Source organism: Cydia amplana, chromosome 4 (genome assembly GCF_948474715.1).
Source record: "Cydia amplana chromosome 4, ilCydAmpl1.1, whole genome shotgun sequence".
In the NCBI taxonomy this organism is placed as follows: domain Eukaryota; kingdom Metazoa; phylum Arthropoda; class Insecta; order Lepidoptera; family Tortricidae; genus Cydia; species Cydia amplana.
In genome coordinates this window covers 10,323,652-10,346,510 of record NC_086072.1, presented here as the reverse complement: position 1 = coordinate 10,346,510, position 22,859 = coordinate 10,323,652, and the positions used below count along the sequence as shown (strand labels likewise).

The 22,859-nt window shown below is 38.2% G+C and overlaps 1 protein-coding gene across 1 annotated transcript in view; it reads right to left on the bottom strand.

The window, feature by feature from the left end:
- Positions 1 to 1,611: 1,611 nt before the first annotated feature.
- The window catches only part of LOC134663233 (C-Maf-inducing protein-like), a 45,470-nt gene continuing 24,222 nt past the window's right edge, over positions 1,612 to 22,859 (bottom strand). The window contains exons 3-14 of the mRNA XM_063519627.1: positions 12,637 to 12,765; positions 11,652 to 11,702; positions 11,411 to 11,482; positions 10,981 to 11,070; positions 9,448 to 9,686; positions 7,549 to 7,767; positions 6,129 to 6,405; positions 5,730 to 5,828; positions 4,980 to 5,135; positions 4,414 to 4,569; positions 3,577 to 3,721; positions 1,612 to 1,866 (exon numbers count right to left, since the gene is read on the bottom strand). Coding sequence (XP_063375697.1) covers positions 1,742 to 1,866; positions 3,577 to 3,721; positions 4,414 to 4,569; positions 4,980 to 5,135; positions 5,730 to 5,828; positions 6,129 to 6,405; positions 7,549 to 7,767; positions 9,448 to 9,686; positions 10,981 to 11,070; positions 11,411 to 11,482; positions 11,652 to 11,702; positions 12,637 to 12,765 — 1,758 coding nt within the window. The 3' untranslated portion in view covers positions 1,612 to 1,741. The remainder of the gene's footprint in view (positions 1,867 to 3,576; positions 3,722 to 4,413; positions 4,570 to 4,979; positions 5,136 to 5,729; positions 5,829 to 6,128; positions 6,406 to 7,548; positions 7,768 to 9,447; positions 9,687 to 10,980; positions 11,071 to 11,410; positions 11,483 to 11,651; positions 11,703 to 12,636; positions 12,766 to 22,859) is intronic.

Sequence of the window (22,859 nt, the reverse complement as noted above, 5' to 3'; positions counted from 1 at the left end):
GTACTCAGCAGCCAGCCTCGTAGGTACACGGACGAGTAGGTCAACAATAATAATTGCTGCGAACTGTACGATCAGTCACCATTTTAATAAGATGGCCTATTCAGTTAATATTGGTATTCTCTCGATTGTTTTTGATTTAAATGTTAAAATGGAAATGTACTCGCTTTTATATATTTATTTACAGGATTTAGTTCGAAAAGTAGATGTTATGGAATAAGTAATTACCTAGATAAACACAGGTCACTTATATTACAACATACAATACTGATTGGGGTAGTCATGGGGCTAAAATAATAGATATATAGATGTGCACTTTACGGTTTCCAATAAGTTGAGAATGTTCTCGGAAATATAAGTAACAAAAAATATTTTAAAATAAAAGTTTACATTTAGGCAAAATGAAAAATTTCGTTCTGCATAAAAAATGTTTAGGATGTACCGACATTTTTATTGTGATTACAATTGATGATTTATCGTTAAACAGCAGTAGAATAAAATAGTATTTCTATATCATTACTCTAACTACTCGAATTGTTGGATATCAATAGCAACTATTAGAACCTACAATTCACGCTATTTTGATAAAGATAACTTTAAATTAAAATAGATATCAATAAGTATAATAAAATAATAATAACGTATTTATAATGACGTAAGGTAGGTACCTACTTTAAACAATGGGAAAATTCTGCATGTACTTGCGTGGAAATAGATACAGAATCTTACAAGTACCTATAGAGTTAGACATTTAACATCTTAACATTATCTAAACACTAAACCTAATTGGTGTAAACAGTCTCACTGAAAACGCATTTATACCTAAACAAAATTTATTTACATAGAAGTCCTAAAGACCAATGAATTTTCTACAAAACCGAGTAATAAATTACTGACATAGAATAATTATTAAATTCGATATTTTTGTGTCTATATTAAATACATAATTGGGAAACAATAGACAAACACTGGGAATCACAATTAAACCACAATATTACACGCTCACAAACCTTAAATAATTAATATTAAATGTGAACTTTCTTTTATTAACGCTCTGCATTAAGCATGCTTAGATCAGCGGCAAATTATGTATGGCATTGATCAGCGGCAAATTATGTATGGCATTGACAAACGTTTAATGCTATCGTCCAACTAGGTATAAAACAAGGTATTGGAATTATGTTTTTAAAGGACAAACAGATTTGTTTGCATTCGACCTAAATATAGACTTACCATTATAACCGGAAAAATGTGATTATTTAATGCAGGTTACAAACGCATTAATCTCTAAATCAACAAACCAAATTGCTAAACTACCTATCTATACTTATTTGTAAACAAAACTTTTAATTGCAATTGATTTAGTATTTCCTTCAGTGAGAACATGGTAGTACCAGTCAGCATCAAATAGATTATTGAAAGCCTAAGTGGTCTAAGTAATATATAGCCTGACCAGTAATATATGATAATTGTCAAGAGGGCGCTGTTATTCTCATGTATAGGGTGACAATTCAGTGTAGTATGAAAAAATTAGTTCCAGTGAAATTCCGCAACATGGCGCACCCTCAATAGATCCTGGTTCACCTATAAGTAGGTAGGTATAGTGTTATTTGATGCTGACTGTATTACAGCCTATTTCGGCAGTGTTAGTCAGATTAATTCGTTTGTAAATACATCTGAGATCGAGTGAAGCCTATATGATGGTGTTGTTGGAGCTGGTGGATGGACGAGGCGAAGTCCGCTGTCACCACGCCTCCGTGTAGCGGATGTCGTACTCCTGCAGGCCCGGCAGCCGCTCGCGGAGCGCTGCGAACGCCTCGGCAGACAGTCGCGTACTGTTCAGGTTCAGGCGACGGAGGCTGGTCAGAGCTGGAACCAAAACAGTTTCTGTTATTCCAGGTGCTGGTACTAATGCCACATAAACTCTACTAGCGTCAATCGTTAGAACGAGTAATCAATTATTTTTGAAGTGAAAACTTCTTTAGCGGCGCTCTGCTCTTTTTGAGGTGGGGAAAAAATGTTAAACTCGAGTAGGGATTGCAGAACCGGTACTGTTTAAAAGAACCGGGATTTTCGGTACCGGGCAAAAATGGAACCGGGATTTCCCGGTATTTTCGGTACTTTCGGGACTGCCTTCAAAAATCAGTTTTCACATCAATTTTCAGTAAAAAAAAGCGTAAAACTACCACGAATATTTCTTAAAACAATAAAAAAGTAGCACAGTGAAGGTACACACTTCTTTTGTACCATAATATGTGTCTTTAAGTCACACAATCATTAATATAATTTGTTTTTTTTTTCCTAAACTACATGATATTTGTAAATATACTTGGTCAACCAGATCTTGACTACTGTCTGTACTGTTTTCTACTGAAAAAGGCGGCAAATTTGAAAAATGTAGGCGCGAATAGATATCGTCCCATAGAAAATTTGAATATGTAAGACGTTTTGTGAAAAAGGATAAAAAAATTGATAATTTTCGCAAGCGTCCAAAATGGGCTGTGGACTGTGGACCTTCAAACATATAATAACAGAACTATCAATACGACAAATCAAGAAGTTATTCAGCCAGAATTATTAATTCATTAACAATATCATTATCATATGTGAGTTTCTTATACCGTGTTTGAATTTCAATTAAAAGTAGTATTTTATTAGTTACAAAATTGTCTCTATTTTTGCTTCTAGTTAGTATACAAATATGAAATAACGAATTGTTCGTATAAAATTATTTATCGTACAAACATTTATGCCCTTAAAGTATGAAATTACGCAATTTTATATTGTCGGCTTTGTCAAACCCATTGACGTTTTTTAATTTATTTTAATGTAGTGGTCAGCCGTAAAAGTATTACCATCAGCCTTAGATTGATATAATATATTTATTTTCCTTATAAAACATGATATTTCATGCTAAGTAACAGAAAGCAGCCAAATATTGTACCGGAAATTTTAGTCCCGAAAATCCCGGGAGTACCGGGATTTTAATTTTGAAATCCCGGTGCTTGGCTCTAAATCCCGGGAATTCCCGGTACTTTCGGTACCGGTATTTCCCGGGAGCAAACCCTAAACTCGAGACAGCGTAAGACGATCACGTGACCGTAAGACGGACACGTGTCCTGATCGAAAAACTGTTACTTGTAATGTCATTGAGTTTTTCTTTATTGATTTAAATGCCATCTAGTGAGTTTCGCTCTAACTGGTATTAATATAACTAGAGTACCTACTAACAGTGACGTGAAACCCCTAATTCAAGTAATTAACGCTAACGTTAGATGGCGTTAACCTCAATTATACATAGTGCATTTTGCAATAGTCATTGAGTTTTCACTTCTGCCGGCACTCCCTGAGTGCAACCCGTTGTTTTTTTTATGAACACTGTTTACTTTAGGCATGTTAATTACGTTAGATTGTGTTGCGGGGCATTGCGACACGACTCATAGCGAAATCCCGAAACTACAAGCTCATGTTGTGAACCTAGCAGGTACTCGGCGCACAGCAATCAACTTAGGTACTCAGCTAGCGCAGCGACGGCAAATGTTAATACAATACAGAAATAATATTACAGGCAATAATTACCTGAGAGTGCTTCAATGCCCTTGTCAGAGACAGGTGTCTCACATAAGTTGAGGACCTGCAGTCGTGGCAGGTGCTCCGCGATAAGCTGAACCCCAGAATCTCCGAATTGAGTTGCCCATAAGTTAAGGTATCGCAACGACGGCAGCTGTAAGATAAAAATAAAAAAACTTATAAAATGTAAAAAAGTCTGAATGTTAATTTTATGTTTCCTTTTATTAATTGATCGACACTTAATATAGGTACATTAAATTATAGAAAAGAAATGGTAAATTAAAATAACATACAATCCATTCTTTGAAAGAAATATTTACAGCGTTAATACCCTAATAGGTAATAATGATTAAGTACCTACGATAAATCTAGGTACTTAATACCTGTGGTAATAATCAGTATTAACCAGTAAATTGCACTTTCATTATTTCCAACTAGGTACGTTTGAAGTGATTCGACTACTAAATGGAATGGTAGCCGGTAGGTATCCGGAAAAAATAGCTGTGTATAAGTAGGCACCTACTACCACGTAGGTATAGGTAATGGTTAATGCTCGCCGCTTACCTTGATGAGGTAGTGTGCGCTGGTGGTAGTAACGCTGGCGAAGGCGAGTGAGAGGCTGAACATAACCGAGCGAGCCCGCCCGCCTTGAGCTACGCTGCCATGTCCTGATCAGCAACACCTAGTGCTCGGTGCTTAGGGCTTACCTTGATGAGGTGGTGTGCGCAGGCACCAGTGACGCTGGTGAAGGCGAGGGAGAGGCTGAAGATTGCCGAGCGCGCCCGCCTTGAGCTACGCTGCCATGTCCTGATCAGCAACACCTAGAGCTCGCTGCTTAGTGCTTACCTTGATGAGGTGGTGTGCGCAGGCACTAGTGACGCTGGTGAAGGCGAGGGAGAGGCACTCGAGGTTGCCGAGCGCGCCAGCTTCAAGCAGCGCTGCCACGTCCTCGTCGGTCGCGCGCACCGGCAAAGCTAGCCGTCGCGGCCCGCCTTCTGCTTGCTGGAATAACAATTTTATTAACAGAATATAATGATGGTCTAAACTCTAAAGCGAGACGCTCTCGTCAAGGAAAACATTTCGTTTTAATTTGTCAGCGGGAAAGCAAGTTAGTCCACTTTCAAGCACGGCTTAAATCTATGGGCTTTAGCTACTTTGTGATTTCGGTGGACGTAGGTAATACATATTTATAAGTTTAGAAATAATTCTGTCAGAAATTGTGAAGGTCCGACGTCTGCCTATATTATTCATTTAACATTTCTACAAAATAATTCCTACTCATGTTATGATCACTGAAATCAAAAACCTCAATTATTAGAAATTAAATTTATCTATCCTGTTGTGTCGTTGTGTTATGAAAAGTAAAAGATAATGTTTAATGTATTATTTACGACTCTAGGCACTAAACTAACCAATCTCTGCAGATTATTCTGCCGCTCGCAAAGGTCCTTGTAATACTTCTGGCCGAGGTCAGTGCCCTGCAGCGCCGCGATGATCTCCAGCTGCGTCTGCTCGCCGCTCGCCACCTCCCACTCCAGCATGAGGCAGAGTGCTTCTAGGGCTGCAGGCTGTAGCATTATTTATTTGTTAATCCAAAGGTGTACCTATTAGGTCAACACTTATAGATTTATCTGGTCTTCCTGCAATAACTACAAATACGAATACGAATTTACATGATTCCATGTACATATGTATATTTTCTAAATCAAATTTCTATTACACCTTATGTGTATAATTGCATGAATTCTATAGTAATTTAAATTGTATTTTTTCTCTTATTTTCTCGTAAATGCATGTTAATTATAAGATGTAATTATTTTTGAAAAGATGTGTCCCGCCGAGTTTGTTGCCGGTCCCATATTGGGATACCCTCCTCCAATTGAGGGGGGATTTAAATCTTCTCGGGGCAGAGGTGTAGGGTTGGAGCCGGTCTACCTAGCTTTATTTGACGTTCATAAGCGCATTGTAATTATGCCTACTTGAATAAACTATCTTTTATCTTTATCTTTAACTGACTGCAAGTTATAATGTATTTTTTCCATAAATAAATACATTTTACATGGAAAAAACAGGTAAAATCTTTGCAAATTAGCAAGGAAGTAAATTGGCAAGGTAGTAACTTTCAAAATCATTTTGAGGTTGAATAAAATGTAGGTACTCACGTGTTCAGTTAAAGCGACTAGAACGAAGTCTGGCAGCTGCTTGCTCATGCTTTGCAGAAAACTTTTTCTCTTTCCGCAGCATTTCAATAAACTACCAACCTGGAACAACAATTATAAAAAGTTCAGAAGACAAGCAGAACACATTAAGTAACGAACTATAACGATATAGGTACAGTATGGTATACCTACTCAGGAGGCATCCGGGAAGGTTGAGATAATTGGCGTGATTTCGGTGGTAACATCAACTTCTAAAAAAACTCTTCGAAGGAAATTCTCTCATAATAAGCCGTAAGTATAAATTAGGTTCAAAGACGTAAAACGTATTCGTATAAGATTTCTTAAAAGTTTACTCGTATCTACAGGAAAGGTACTCGAAGCAAAAGGAAAAAGAAAAGTCACCATGTCTCCCCACAGCTGGCACAGGTCGGCGTGCGGCAGCGCCAGCATCGGGTCGGAGGGCGAGGCGGCGCGCAGCCACTGCGGCGGGTGCGGGCGCATGGCGCGCGCGCGCGGCGCCGCCACGCAGCCGTGCGCCGCGCAGCGCGCGTCCGCCGCCAGCGCGCGCAGCACGCGCGCCAGCCGCGCCGCCACGCGCGGGCAGCGCAGCGCGCCCGCGCACAGCGGCACCGGCTGCAGCACGCCGCCCACCACCACCACCCAGTCTTCGTATTCTGACCTGCGTGCGACCAAATATCAACACTAAAAAAAAATTGGTTGGCCCTATCAATATCTTGATAGTCGTAATCAAGCATCTTGATTCCATACGAGCCTAACAAGAACTTAGACACGACAAATAAGGTAATTCTGATTGCTATTACTATATCTATGTAACTGAACCGATTAAGATCTTGTTCAATATTTACACGAAAAATAATTATGCTAACTAATTGATCCTAGCAAGATCAACTAAGGGCTGTTAAGGATTGAATCAACCTACGTTACATAATTATGCCAATAAGTTAATGATAGATGCAAAGTATACAATTGATAGGATTAATAACATACCTACTTTATTAGTTCAATCACAGATACACTTATTGTTTTAAGTAATCAGCTTTCTTTGATTTATATAAGATCGTTATTGTTGTAATTAACTTAACGTCAACTAAAAGAAAACTGCTCTTAGTTGGTCTTCATTTTTTAGAGTGAATCGACAATGAGAATAATCATTATTAAAAAAAAAAAAAACAAAACAAATAGATGCAACAATTATAACCATTACAGGTTAGCCTTGTTCGTAACTATCTATTCTAAATTTAAAATCGATAGCGTAAGTATTCGTTCTCAAGATATTTAGCTATGTGACAGACGGACCGACCATATAATCACAACATTGGGGTTATTTAAGTTATTTTTACCTTTTTGGTACGAAACCCTAAAACAATAATGATGGACTCAGCATTTATTCCTATGTTACAGACTAGTGCGTCCCAGCGCCGGTTTTCAGTTCCCTTCTAATACTTTGATCTCTATATGAACAGGTTCGATACACATTTCTCCGATTGCTTATTTTTACGTAACTATCCTTGACAATGAATTACCTTATTTATTTTTAGCTCAACCGAGAACCTCCCAAAGAAGATGCGATTTGAAGGGCGCCGAGCGCGACTACTCTGAACGAACACTGTGTATAATAATTTGTAAGTACAATATAATAATTTGTAAATTGTATATTGATTTAGTTAAGTACAGTTTGTTGGTTATTACCCTATTTCCTAATGGAAGAGCGGGCTCTCCCGACACAAGTATTGTTTTACTTAATGGGAGACTCCAGCCTTTTATGTAAAGTAAAAAAAACACTACGAGAGTAGAATCTTACATGTGTTCCAAGATGTCAGCGAAGCACAAGACGTCATCCTCCGAGTCGTCGCAGCGGTGCGGCTCGGGCTGGTCGCGGAAGCGGTCGTCGAGCGCGGCCAGCGCGACGGCCGCGAGGTTGGGCGCCGCGCGCGGGTGCGGGCACGCGGCGCGCCCGCCGTGCGTCACCTCCACGAACCGCCGCACCAGCGACGCGCCCGAGTTGTGTGAGCTCACAGCACTAAAACAAAAAGGTAACTGTGAATAGTAAATTACGATACAAGTGCGAACAATAGGCAACGAGTGGCGATAGATTAAACGAGAAACACGAGTTGCGAATTAGGTACCTATGCGCATAAGTACATAATATGGCCCAATAAACTTTCGACCTAGGCACGGAAACTGCTTATTCCTACACTGGTAACAATTGAAAACAAGTGTTGTTAAATTGTTGTAACTATTTGGCGTTCTTTTTTAGGGTTCCGTACCCAAAGGGTAAAAACGGGACCCTATTACTAAAACTCCGCTGTCCGTCCGTCCGTCCGTCCGTCCGTCCGTCCGTCCGTCTGTCACCAGGCTGTATCTCACGAACCGTGATAGCTAGACAGTTGAAATTTTCACAGATGATGTATTTCTGTTGCCGCTATAACAACAAATACTAAAAACAGAATAAAATAAAGATTTAAGTGGGGCTCCCATACAACAAACGTGATTTTTGACCGAAGTTAAGCAACGTCGGGCGGGGTCAGTACTTGGATGGGTGACCGTTTTTTTGCTTGTTTTGCTTTATTTTTTGTTGATGGTGCGGAACCCTCCGTGCGCGAGTCCGACTCGCACTTGGCCGGTTTTTTTTGTTTCGCAATCACACCAGACGGTATCCGTACCTAACTCTCAACTCTCACTACCATCAACGACGTTTCTAATTAAGTTATCTACCTACTCTCAGAACTGACCTGACTCTAGGAATACTCGTAGTCCCAGGTTAAAAAGAAAACCGTGTCTAATACATATAATTGGTTTAGACGACGAAGCACTACCATAATAAGTAAGTACATAATATAATACATGTTTCATAATACCGGAATCGTAATATCCCATTCTCCAAGTAAATAACGCCATAAATCACTGTAAAATGATGTTATATGTATGCAAAACAATAATTGACGTCACGGCAACTGAACCTAACTAACCTGCTGCAAAGCCACAATGTTTATTGGACGCCTATTAATAATTTAACCTTTATTGTTCACAAATGAGGCTAATGCTGCACCTAGGTCAGCAATCAGCACAGCACATTTCACGTGTAGCAAATAGGTTAAGCCATTAGGGGCGTACCGTCAAGGTCCTTTAATTCGTCAACATAGAGTGTACATATGTCGCTCTTTTGTTTGTTCAAATTAGGAATGGAGTGTCGTCTACGTCAAGAATGGTCAAACTAACTATGGGTGGGTACCCACACAGGTATGGGTAGGTTCTTGTTATCTTAATATCACACTCCACCTCCACATTACTATGTTTAGGTAGGTACCTATACTTAATAAAGTGGAGTGTGATAACTAGACTCGAGAAACTCACGTACTTAACTAATACCAAATGGGTAGGTAAGTACTTTTGTACTACGTAGATAATTCTTACAGTCGAACAAACTGTGTTTGACAGTGAATCAGTTTGTTGCGCGTTTTTTTCCCCTATTCAACCAGACTATGCCTTCGCGACGAAAGTTCTCATAGGTAGTTAGGTACCAAATATCCAATTCCATAAACATGCACCTAGTTTACAAGTTTAACTCAGCCAGTTTTTTATTCACCAGCTGCAACAACATTGTTGATACTATAACGTACGTTTTAGTGAATAACAATAGCACACGCACGTCATGGGTCATAAAACATGTTTTGAAACGCTGGGCCGGCCGGTACGGTACCTAATATAATCTCTGACGAGTCGGCGGGCGTTGGGCGCTCTCGCGAAGTCGACGTTGCGCGTGAGCACGCGACGGACGGGCGGCGCGAGCGCGGGCAGCGGCGCCGCGCGCGGCCGCAGGCGGCACAGCCGCGCCAGCAACGCGCACAGCTCGCTGCTCGCGCAGCGCTCGGCGAGCAGAGGTGCCGCGACCATGCTCGCCTTCTCCGCCCATTGCTCCCACTCAGGACAATCCTTTTTCTGGAACAGTATTTTTAATAGGTACATGAGTACTGTCTTTGATGATGCAGTTAACGGTTAACCTAAGAAATATTTCATTAGAAGCCGCCCAAGAGCATATCGGCTATGCTCCTTCCTAATCCTGACCTACGTACACAACATTAATTACCTGTTTAATTTATTTGTTAAATAATTTTGTTTTTAATGAATTATTTACTGTATTTTTAGTAAAAAGTAGCAGTTTTACACTAAATTAATGTATATATTTCTTTTAATGTTTTATTGTGCCATATTTTTATGTGTTACAACTTTCCTATTCTACGCTAGCCCTGAATACGTACAGTCAGCATCAAATAGACATTGACGGCCAAAGTGGCCAAATATATCGGAATATGTCCTTATTTCTATAGTATCAAAGGTGTGTTACGATATATTTGGTCACTTTGGTCGACACTATCTATTTGATGCCAACTGTACGACCGCATTAGACACTGTGAACTGACAATTCGTACCTAATTGTAACCATTAACTGAGATTTGGAAATTGCTGGGGAAAAACCATAGGCGTTTGATTTCTTCGAAAGCATTAAATAACTCGGAAAATAAGCCCGAGGACGACCACAGACTTATGATGATAGTGAAATAATTAATTTGGGTTAAACAAACCAAAAATTGCTTTAATGTCCGATTCAACCTTCGAAGTAAGTGCCAATTCATAATTTCTTATAAATAAAATATAGTTTGTCAAAGGACTGTCTCATTTCAAACATAGACAGAGAGAATCGTACTATCTTTGTCTTACACTAGTACTAGCACCCAAAAGAAAAGGATATATTTACTGACAAATTTGGTTTGACCAATTATACTAATGATCAAATGCTTGGACTGAATTTCCCCTACCGGTAAATCCATACACCTAATCAATCAAATGATAGCTAGCGCCATGCCGTCTACCGACCCGACATTTAATAAAATACGCAGATGTTCCAAATAATTGAGCAGTAGGAGGTCGTAATCGTACATTACTCCTTTTATTCAAATTTAATCGATTTGTTTATTTTAAGTAACTATTCGCCGGTACGTAAGGTTAAGTAAAGTACGACAATAGAATGCCAAGTCGACAATTGCGCATAATAGGCTCGCAGTTGCATTTACGTCACTCGGAAGATCGAAACATCACGATAACTTCATATCTGACGCCTACGTAAACGCAAGTTATGGACTGTATAATATATTTGTTCGGTATGGAATAATGGAAAGTTTTATTGGGTGATGTCGGGAGCTCGGAGACGTGGGGACTGCAGACGGTCGCTCACCTCTGAGAGCAGGTCGGTCAGTGTCTGCAGAGGCGCGCGCGTCACGCTCTCGTCCTGCAGGGGGGTCGTCATCGCAAAATCCACCATGTTCTGGCAAATAACAACTATTTATAGACAATCTTTATATTATACACATTATCAAACTTAATATATGTTGTAGTAGACGATACATTTTTAGGATTGCTGCTTTTCAGGGTTATCCGTGAAAAGTGCCTCTTTATTCGTACCAGACACACTGTCGGACATAATAGGTAGGTTCTTAAATGCTTAGAGTAACTAATAATGTAAAATTTTATCGGGTTGCTAAAATACAATCAAGCAGTTTTGCGTAGTTTTCAACAAACATTTTTCTAGGTTTACCTACTTCAAGTAGCAAAAACATTCAATATTTGCTTTAAAGACAGTCAAAACTAAAACTAACAATACTAACCTTCAATTCCTTCATAACAACCTCCTTCCGATCACTCTTCGTGAGGATGTTGCGATATCTTATCATGTTTCTCTGCAAAGTAAATAAGATTTCGCATCAGTGTTTTTTTTTTAAATATTTTATACATAACTACAATGATTTACTTAAAATTGAATTTTTAGTTCTTATCTCCAGGAATGCCAATTTAATTCTGCTTGGGATAGAGGTCAAAGATCAAAGGTAATTTTCGTAAAATACTCACTCGCCATACAATGGAGTGATACCACTGGTCCCTCGTGTACGCGTCGCTAGCCTGCAAGCAGTTAAACCTTTAGAATTAATCGCGACTATTCTTAGCACAAGCCTTTGTTAGAGGTCTCTCTTTAATAGTCTAAAGTGGTCTGATTAGAGTAGGTAGGTATTAAATGGAATTACAAGTTTGATGTCGCTGAATAGGTAATATGTAGTTGGGGATTTATGGATGCATCATTTCGTGTTATCCACCAGAATATTCGTAAAAAATTACATTAATTTCTTTTACATGTACATATCTAAGTTATAACTCCACAAAAAATCTTATGTCTACGTACCTGTATCTACGTAGTAAGAAATGCTGACATAAAATTTATTGTATTATCATTTAATTTCGTTTTTAATATCTTTAAGTATCTCTGTTTATTTTCCCTATAAGTATCTACCTTCCCCCATAGTTTCTCTTATCCCACCTGACACCTGACCTCTTAATGTTGTTTTACCTTTTCATTGGTGATTACAAAATTAAAACTGTGGGCATAGGGTAACTAGGAAATTAGATAAATATCTATCGTGTTCAAGAACATTAAAACATCTTTTGAAACATGAAGACACAACCTAGAACTACCCAATTTTAATAATTTAAGGGTAACATTCAATTTCTGACCGCAGCAGCACTACTGGTACTGAACGCGTCGCTGTTACTGTCAATTTCCATAGTAAAATGAACAGTAGTGCAGCTGCGGTTGGAAATGGACTGTCACCTTAAAATTACCGTGGGATTTGGAACCGAAACTCTCACTGATAGGTATTCAAATACATTTTTTTTCTTAGCCTGTGTTTGAATTCAGGGCTGTTCGCTGATTAAAAATTACTAGTTATAGAATAAGCTTCTTTAACAGAACAATGGCTTGAAATAGCTTACTGTTTAGTCATTTAAATTATATTTTCTTCTGCACTAACTATGCTAGAATATGATCAAGAAGAGCCTCTACCTGAAAGAGCAGCGAGCCGTGTGGCATGACGATCCTAAGGCAGTACTTCCTAGCGGTGTCCCACCGGGATATGCAGTACACCTCCTGCATGCTGCTGTAAGGCAGCGGCCGCTCCAGCATTCCAGATGGCTGGAACAATAAAATCACTATTATTAATGGGCGTTTTTTTTTTGTTGTCCCCTACACTTTTTTTTCAAATTTGGGATTTGTTATGTTATTTCTACTCAGAATCACGAGCTCTTTCTATCCTAATAGGAGAAAAAAAGTGTCCCAAAATTTCCATACATTTTTCGATCTTTCCATTCCGCGACCGCCATACGAAGTCTATGAAAAATGGTGACGTAATGGAAATAAAAACCTTAGGACACTTTTTTTCTCCTATTAGGATAGAAAGAGCTCGTGATTCTGAGTAGAAATAACATAAAAAATCCCAAATTTGAAAAAAAAAGTGTAGGGGACAACAAAAAAAAACGCCCCAATACCTTCTTGTCAAAGAAACAGTGTTACGGGTGGAAAATCATCCTACTTCTGTTTTATAAACCGCCTAGACATAGCATGTTATTCTATTTATTTTTGTCACAATGTTTTGTTTTTTATGCTATTAAAAATAGCTTATTACGTTTGTTCGTTATCAAGTAATTAACTCAATTAAGCTAATTAAATCCTTTAAGTCGTTAAATCAAATAGCGATCATTATCCTCATAAATGTCGTTCGGCAACAAGCCCAGCGTTTGACTGAAACAAATCGAGGGCGGAGTGAGATTGGCCCATATAGGTTAAGGGGCATCATTTATAGAGGACAGAGCGTGACGTCGCGGAGCAACGCCCGAGGCCCGTGACGTCAGCACTCCCGGCCGCGCCCCCCGAACGCCCCTCTCCGACTAAACCTCGACCTCCCTGAACAACGACATCTAGCCTGGCGCCGAATTTTCTTTGTCTGCCGAGTTTTAGTATTACTTAAGCCAACTAGCACAAGCAACCTACAGAACCGTGAACTTTGAGTAAAGACCTGAAGCAAACGATTAGTACGCGTTAGGAGCTAAATCTTGGGCCTTATTCGACATGCCACTTTTGACGTCGCATGTTGAACTTCATTTGAATCTGAACAATCGTGGGCTGTCGAATAGGTAAAGATCATCACCTGTCGGTGAATCTCATGCCAACAAATACCTTAAAGTAATAATAAAACAAAGTTGTTTTTTGTTAAATTATTGGTTGTACCAAATGAACTATCCGCACTTGATGAACTTTATATGAACTTCAACAGTTGAATTGAAGTTGACGCGAAATCTGACAGTTGTACATGTCGAATGTCCAGCATTCCCATCGCTCTCAGGGATCAGAGCAATTGGCAATTGTTTGTCACTGGAGAACTAGTAAAGATATCCTGTCACAAATGTTACGATCAGGAGAATTGTTCTCGTTTTGGTTTCATTTAGACGAATGATAGGTGAGCGATCTGAAAAATAGATCTGTAAGTAGGTAGGTACTGGTACTGAATATAGTTGCTACCTATCCCACCTTTGAAACGTGCGTTATCATTTTGGTGCACATGCACATTCCTAATCTTATCAGATCCGATATAGGCATGAGCGCGAACAATTACATTCGCAAAGGTTTACGATTGCAAGCAGAAACATAACACTCAAAATACACTTTAGAAATAGAATTTTAACGTGCCTAACAATAAACAGATAACTATTTGATTGCATGTAAACGTGAAGCACGTGAGTGTTGGCACAAATGTTGATGTTTCTTTATCTTTCCAACATGTAAGCTTTGCGTAACACAATTTCTAGGGAAATCATATCCCATGTTATTGTTTAAAAAATCCATTGACGTCAGTTGGTTTGTGTACCTATATCCGTGTTTATAATCTGTCGATGACCCTGGTGTTCAAGTCACACAGAGAAAGAAAGACAAATCCTTCAAGCGATACTCATGGAAAATGCTAATAACAAAATTTAAGTATTAGAACTGTCCCCCAAATTATTTGCAGTTCAACCAAAATGATTAACGACATCAAAATGCAGCACAAAGAGTGAATAGGTGCTACCTTATACATAAGTGCGATTAAAAACATAACATAGAAAATGAAAAATTACTGAAATTGTATGTAAACACACAAACACGACATAATATTGGTTATTTTAGTTATATTCATTATGTTGTGCACTTCAAGGAGATGCTGAATCTCTCACAAAATGTAAAGAAAGACTACGACGATGTATACCGTAAAACGGGGTGAGAAGGTTTCGCGGGGAGAGGTGGGTTATGAATGGGGAGAGAAGGTTTGAGAGGGGGGTGAGAAGTGATTTTAAGGCTACTGCTACAAAAATAATGTATTCCAATTTAAAATAGAGCTATAGTAATACGCATAATTAAAAAAAATGGATCCAACAATCTTCCAAAATCACCATTGTATGAAAACCTCTCTCACCCCAAATAGGAGGCACTACGGGGTGAGGTGGGTTTTCCTCTTTATCGTCAAAGTTATGAAATGGAACTACCCAAAATAAAATAAAAACTAAAATACAAACGTCCAGAACACTTATTATATACGCCATTCAGTTTTCATATGTAAAAATAAAATGTTATCGAGGTTTGAATTTCAGTTTTGACCCTACTCACCCCATTTTACGGTACTCAAGCATTACACGGTATACGCATATGGCTACATAGTCTGCACCTGCACATGAAACGTTATTGAATAGAACTCCGCTGCGGGAAATATCCAAGTGTTTGCGTGATTGAAGAAAGCTCGCGGGGTTGGCCTCTGCAATTAATACGACTATGTTGACACTAGGTACATTCTTAAAACAGTCAGTGTAGGTAAACAAAAAATACATTTAATTAAAAAAACACTTATAACTTCCAAAACGTCACTCTAAGAAATAAATGACTAGGTCAAAATCCCCGATAGTAATTAGATGACTTTTCCTGGTTATGTCGTTTATACATGGTAGGAATTAGTAGGAAAATTATTTTAATTATTGTTTTAAAATTACAATTAGTAATTATAATTAACGTCATAGGTACCTATGAAGTTGCTGGATTAACTGAATTGATAGAAACATCCAATCTATATTATCTAACAGTAGATATTAGGTTGCGCGGCGACAATTGAGGTTTGTGTTATACAAATAGTTTAGGTACCTACATAAATATGAGGCGAGTTATGTAAAATTATTCTTAGGCAAAAATTTCGAGAAGTGATCTTAAACATACGGTATGTAGCGTATACAGAAACACAAGTTACACCAATGTACCTACAGACCATGTGCCTACACAGTAGGTAATACTAGATAAATATCTATGTAGTATTTATACTAAGCGGTCGCTGAATGATTGAATGCACTGAAAAGTTTGAAAGCAACTAACGTAAATTTTTAATTTGATTAAGACTCTTTCCTACAAAAAAATAGTTATTTGTACAACAAGAGATCAAAGTTTGATATTTCTTCGAGTGCTTATTTTGAGTCCCGCGCAAGCGAAAGATTCTATAGTAATTTAGAATCTTGAGCGTAGTAAGGGACTCAAAAGCGCACGAGATGTAAATAACTTTGATCTCGTGTAGTTCACAAAACTTTTCACCTCAGCAGTGAGAACTTAGACAACCCGAAAAATGTAATCCTTCTTCATCACTTACTTATTCAGTCATGTTTTCTTAAGATATACTAACACTTAAGTTTAATTACCACAATCAAACACAAAAACAAAACGTAGTAAATTTCAGTAAAATAGGTAATTATGAAAACAACGACCATCAATTGATTGACATTTGAACCGGCAAGTTTTTTTTTGTAAAACAAAACATTGTAAGATACGGTCCGAATTGCGGATACTTACTATTTGTAAACTATTGTAGAGATTCTTAAAAGTATAATTATTTATTTTACGTGATATACTGTGTATTTTTTGAGTTCATTATTTTAATCGTACAATAAATTACGTAAAATATAGTGTTTTTATCAAATCTGAAACTTTATTTTCATTCATTAATTAATTATTAATTCATACTTGTACCTAGATGTGTTTTGGAACGATGAGTTCTGACGTTTTTCGGGGGTCTATTATAAACCGTCAATATACCGTTGAATGTCGTTTCAACTTTTGTTTTGTCTCTTTCTTTTTGCTAACGACGTGAAAGGGACAGAGATAATAAAATCCAAGTATTTCGAACTTGTATTAGGCCCCGCATGTTGAAATGACATTTGAATATTAAGGTTATTGAATGTCATTTTGTCTCACTCAGTGAGCAAAATGCGATTTTGCTCACTGTTTTTAAGTAGCAAAGTACCTACCCTTGTCCGAGCTGCTGAGGTGAAAATATAATTTATCATTTTTATTTGCACAATATCATTAATAAACAAAAATTAATTTGGCTTACCTAAATAACCTCCTTTTTTTCTTTCGTCGGTTAATAAATAAATAGGTTACAATAATTATCACTTGACCGAGTGTGCATGACCTCTAATTTGTTACGATATGTTATGTATCTAGTCGTAGAAAAAAAGCAATTACATAATTTATTACACTACCAGCTGCGTTTAACCTTAATCACACGTACTGCATGGTAAATGATGGAAGGGTCAATAGTGACGTTATTCGGAAATGTACAATATAATACCAGGTAATTTTAAATATTCAGTGCTCAATCATGCTCTCACAAATAAATGAATGCGAGGACAAACTTACTGACATAGAAAAAAATTTGGTATCACATTATATGTTTCTTAATATGCCTTAATAGCTACTATCTGCAGAATACCGGCGTTAGTGAACTGATTGAGTGCGCGTATGAATGTGTTTTTATTTATTTCAGTAACCTGCCATCAATCGACCCGGCCAATGTAATCAAAGATTCATGGATTGTGTAAAGCTGTAAAGTATCTTTCTCTCTCTCTCTCTGTGTGTGTGTGTGTGTGTGTAAGAAGATGGTGGTGATGGGATTGGCAACAATCAAAGGTTTGCATAAATGGCGCCATCATAGGTTGTCTGTCTTATATGTACTTACAAAAAAATGGAAAAACCTAAGAAAAAACAAGAAGAAAAAAATCAAGAAAAGAAAAACGTTATTACAATCCTCGGTTTCTCGAGGGCATCTTGTATAATAACGAATTAAGCGAAACAGCGATGTCAGGATATTTACTTATTTAGGATCAATAGGATCGCAGGAAACTGAAATCGATCTCTTCCTCCAGTTCCTCCTCCTATGTAATGGAATACAGGAAGGCATTTTGGCGTTAAAATGTATAGTGAAGTAGTGCTAACCACCAATTGTTTTTGTTAATCTGTATTTACTGGTAAGAACCAGTAATTGGCTTTTTGTATCATATGTGTAAAACCTATATCAATAATAACAGCTGTTGGATCTCCGAATACCTACTTAATAATAAATAGGTAAGTAAATAAATAAATAAATGATATGTATGTATCTGAGGAATACGGAGTAAGTGACCCTATTTACTCCGTATTCATCAAGTAACAGCAGTCACCCGACTGCTATAGTTATTGGCCCCTCCATTGGCCACTCAGAAACAAGCCAATATACTTAAGGTAAGTCTTATTGTTAAGGGTGGCCAATTACTATGTAGTAATAACTACAGCAGTCACCCTATTCCAAATTGAGGATATCCGCCTATCGATGGACATCTGCGTCTAGTCGAGCGGCGACCTCTGACATTCGCTGGCACCGCGCACGCCGCACCGCGTCGCGCTGCATCAGACGCTCTGCGGATAATCTTGCGAGTGCAGACGTTCCGCGCCACCGTCTTTTGTTAATTAGTCTGCTGTCACGCGAACTCACTGCAGTCACAACTTATGAACATACTGACGATTGATGTGATGAATGTTGAATTAGGTTCTTGGTTAATAGAGAGTAACGAAAACAGACCGCTTGGCATGACTTGCGTTGTTGTACCGGACACAATACTTAAAGTCGCACTTGACATGGAGTCGCGCGCGACAAAGCAAGACATGCTCTGCAATGTATACCCATTTTTATTATCCATCGAATAAGTTGGTTATACTAACCATACAGGATTTTAGACATAAAACAGTAGTATTTTGCACCTTGGTACTGTATGCAGCTTAGCTCCATGAAGTAGTACTTAAGCTCTGCTCGATCAGCATGTAAAGGAATCATTTCATTTTTATTTCCATAACTGACATAAACACTTAAAACATACCTGTCTACATACCTACTAAGTACCTGAGGACGGTAGCGAATGACGTAGGTATCCATTGCACACACCTACTGGCAACGCCTGAAACTTAATCAACAACGCCCGAAAGTATCCTCGCCTATTTTAGGAAGGTTATATTCGTTTCGTCTATGCATGTTGAGATGCAAATATCAGAGTTACAGTGCGAATGACGTCAAGTAGTGTTTTGATCAACAAAATCCATTTAGGCAGGTGGTGTAAACAATAGGTACCTAGGTACCTACGTTCGGTCGTGAGCGCTCGTTTATTGCGTGAGACGGCAGACCCAGCAATATAGAGTTTAAACAGCTATAAATGTGAAACTCTGAAAACTAGCCAGAACGATGTTGCATGTTCGGTGACATGAATACGGGCCATAAATGTCGCCAGCCAGTTAATAGAAAATAAATAAATAGTAATATACAATATACATATGTATGTAGATCCTTACACTAACTAGGCAATGTCACCCTAAAGAAAATGAAATTAGACCTAAAAAACAATACTTTAATAAGCTGGCTAGAATCAAGTCTCTTTTTTAAATAATCCATTATAGCTATCTATAACATCAGATAAAATAATGCAGCACAGTGCATTTCTTGGCGTAACGCGAGATACTGTCGATGTTGTTACTATTAACGCGAGAAACTGTCGATGTGCTAGAGGGGTGCTGTAACTTAACTAGTTATTTACTTATTTGATTTCTACACTCATATTATCGGACGTACCTACTTAATACAAATTAGTGTCTGTCTTTTTATGTAAGTAGTTAGTACGTGTAGAAATTTCGATGTCCGGGTGCAGTTTAAATGTAAATGGTGTGGTTTATGAAATCAGTGACGCACGTAGGTACACCACACAACACAATCCCCCTTATCTACTGATTGACCTCGTTGTGCGGTTCTCGATAAACCCGCAATCGGCTAATTTAGTTAACAAACGTCATAATAACGTCATAATGCCGCTAACGAGCGACAGTTCAATTACTTTTGGAGAGGCAAAGGTTACTACTAAGTACTCATTTTATTATTAACAGGTTCGGAAAAAACTAACACTAACTGATAACTGTTTTTAGCTGCGCTCTTTTTGCTATAAGATGCGGTGGATTGATGAGTAAATAATGCAGATCCTATATTTATGTTTAGTTATAGGGTTACAGGGTACCTACATTATATAGTGTAGCTGTAGTGGTATCTGTGGTATATATTTTTCGAAAATGAACTGTCTATATAAAATGGCCAAACGGAATATTAGGAACTTAGATAATTTGATATATGAATCTTATAGTAAATAATGTGATTATTTAAACTGCCGTTGTTCACTACAACTGGCACTTGATTTGGGTTCAAATGTCTATAATGTAGGTTAACCTAGTTGTTAACGTGTTTGTAGGTATTTCTTCTAAACTTGGAAGTCAACTCACGGAAAGCTGTAGGGCTAAGATGGCCGGCTCTTTATCACTTGTCACCATGGCTGTCACGTTCTAACAAATATGTAAGTGCGAAAGTGATGCATAGCGTGACAGGTGATAAAAATGCGACCATGATAGCTGGTCTGGAACCTAAACGATTGCAAATTGATCTGAGTTGAGCTTTGACATATATTTTATAACAAAAATTATACATGTTTCTCGTCCGAAAATCTTCGAAACTTTCTAAAGTAATATTTCATACTGTTCCCTAATATTAAGGTAAGTACCAGTAGAAGTTGCTAAGCGGTCGAGGTGTTCAAAATGACCTGTCACTAAGAGAATAAGCGTGTGTGCAGGTCATTTTGAACACCTCACTCGCTTAGCTAATTCTACTGCTGACTGTAATTAGGCACTGTGGAAACAATATGACGTATTTATACCTACTTGTTTGAAATTCTTCGTAAGATGAGTAAGTATTTGTAAGATTTCCCCGAGAGAATATCTGGTTTCAGATAAAGGTGACGGTGACAAGTCGCTAAAGGAAGTTAGACATAATTGCTATCTGTACACTAACTGTGCTTACGCGGCGCAGAATTCAAGTAAACGTCTAACATCAAATTTATAATGTTACTATTAGTCACACAATGTATAATATATTAGGTACACACACAGACTATAGTCCGTCGTAGACTAACTAGTTTATCTGTGGAAGTCTAGTTTGGTCTAAATTAAGCTAAGCCCAATTACTTAATTTGTAATTATTATTCGGCAAATATATATTTATTTAATAAAAACACTTAAAATACATACTTATAAATAAAACAATTGGCCTAGGTCGTGGTCGCTTGGTAGGGTATACCCAGAAGGCTGGCCGCGTTGCCCCGCTGGATGGCAATGCTGATCCGCTGGGTAAAATATTGGCCAGCCCTCTGGTCACCAGAAGCCTCTATAAGGCGCTTTGACAGCTCCTCATAGAGGCTACGCGCGCTAGGTCCCCACGGCCCCAGGGTTTCCACCCCAAACGCCGCAAATATATAGCTACTACATAGTGTCGCATATTTACCAGCGCCAACTTTGGTGCTTGGAATATGGGACGGCGCCAGGGTATCTACGCAGGTAGCGTCCCAGACACGTGGCCGACCCATACTCCAAGGCACCAGCGTCATTCCGTCAGGCCTCTTGCCATCGACTCTGGCCAGACCGTTAGGCTCGAGGACCGACGGTACCTTGGGCAAATTAGGGTGAAAAATTTAAAATCGGCCTCCTTACCGAACCGTGCAACGCGCTTTCTCTTTCACTTTTATCTGGACCTATCCTACACGCTTACCACGAGATCACCAATACGTTTCCCTTACTCCATAGCAAGTGCGAGATTTCTAGGGAGAAATTGTACAGAGCCTCTAGCGGTGACCGAAAAAACTAATTTTATTAACTCGTTACCACAATTACCACATACGTTTTTACTACACTCGCTAATGCTCGATTGGTTGTGTAACTGGCTAATTTACTACTCAATCATCCTAATTTTGTACTATTAGATTTAACAAAGTTGAGCAAAGTTTTTAGGATATAAAAAAAGTTTTACCAACCTGAACGGATAGATGTCTAATAATAGTTAAAAAAAAAAACAGTGCTAATAAGTAATAAAGAGTGGCCCATAAGCAACACTGAAGAATAAAAATACTTATACCTACTGCTTTTATTATTATATTAAATCCTAACTACACTGTTCTACAGAGGGGCAGTTCGGATCGGTGTAGATGTAAAATAGATTGTATATTTATTAACTACAGCCACTTAGGCTTTGATAGTGAAATAATAAACCTCGATTGATCAATTTTTCGTCCTCAAAAATTAATAAGTATTTGAATTCTGAAAATTTCACCAAAACTGTTAGAGACATTCATGGAAAGCGGTTGCAAATATATCTACAAAATATTTACTACTAGCGACCCGCCCCGGCTCCGCACGGGTTAACAAATTAATATACATAAACCTTCCTCTTGAATCACTCTATCTATTAAAAAAACCGCATCAAAATCCGTTGCATACAGACAGACAGACAGACAGCGGAAGCGACTTTGTTTTATACTATGTAGTGATAGTGATGATTCATAATTATGTTAATAAAGCAAATATTATCTGGCATATTTTTTTATACACCGATAGTGATCAAAACAAATGATTCCAAATTCCAGAATGTCGAGTCTTGAAGTGATTACAACTTGTGTAATATTACGCACAAACTCTTATGTGATGAGTAATGCCGTTTTCGGATTGACGCATATTTATGTTTGTTCAGATGGTGAGAAGATTACAGGCTATTTAAATTCAATAGTTATGTGAAAGTATTATTTATGATGCGAATACTAGCGCATTTTTTGTTGATGCGTTGTCAAATAATCGCTTTTATAGAGCTAAGTGTGTAATACTTAATCCTTCCGCCAAGTACTCGGTGTTATGTGTTATGTATGTGAATGGGTTATTATCTCGATTCACTAATCGTATTTAATAGTACATTACTGCAGACGCCGGGAAAGAAGGGCTTGCCGGGTGAGTAGGTATAGCCGGCCGACCGTAGGGAGGCCGGATAGTGATACGAAGCC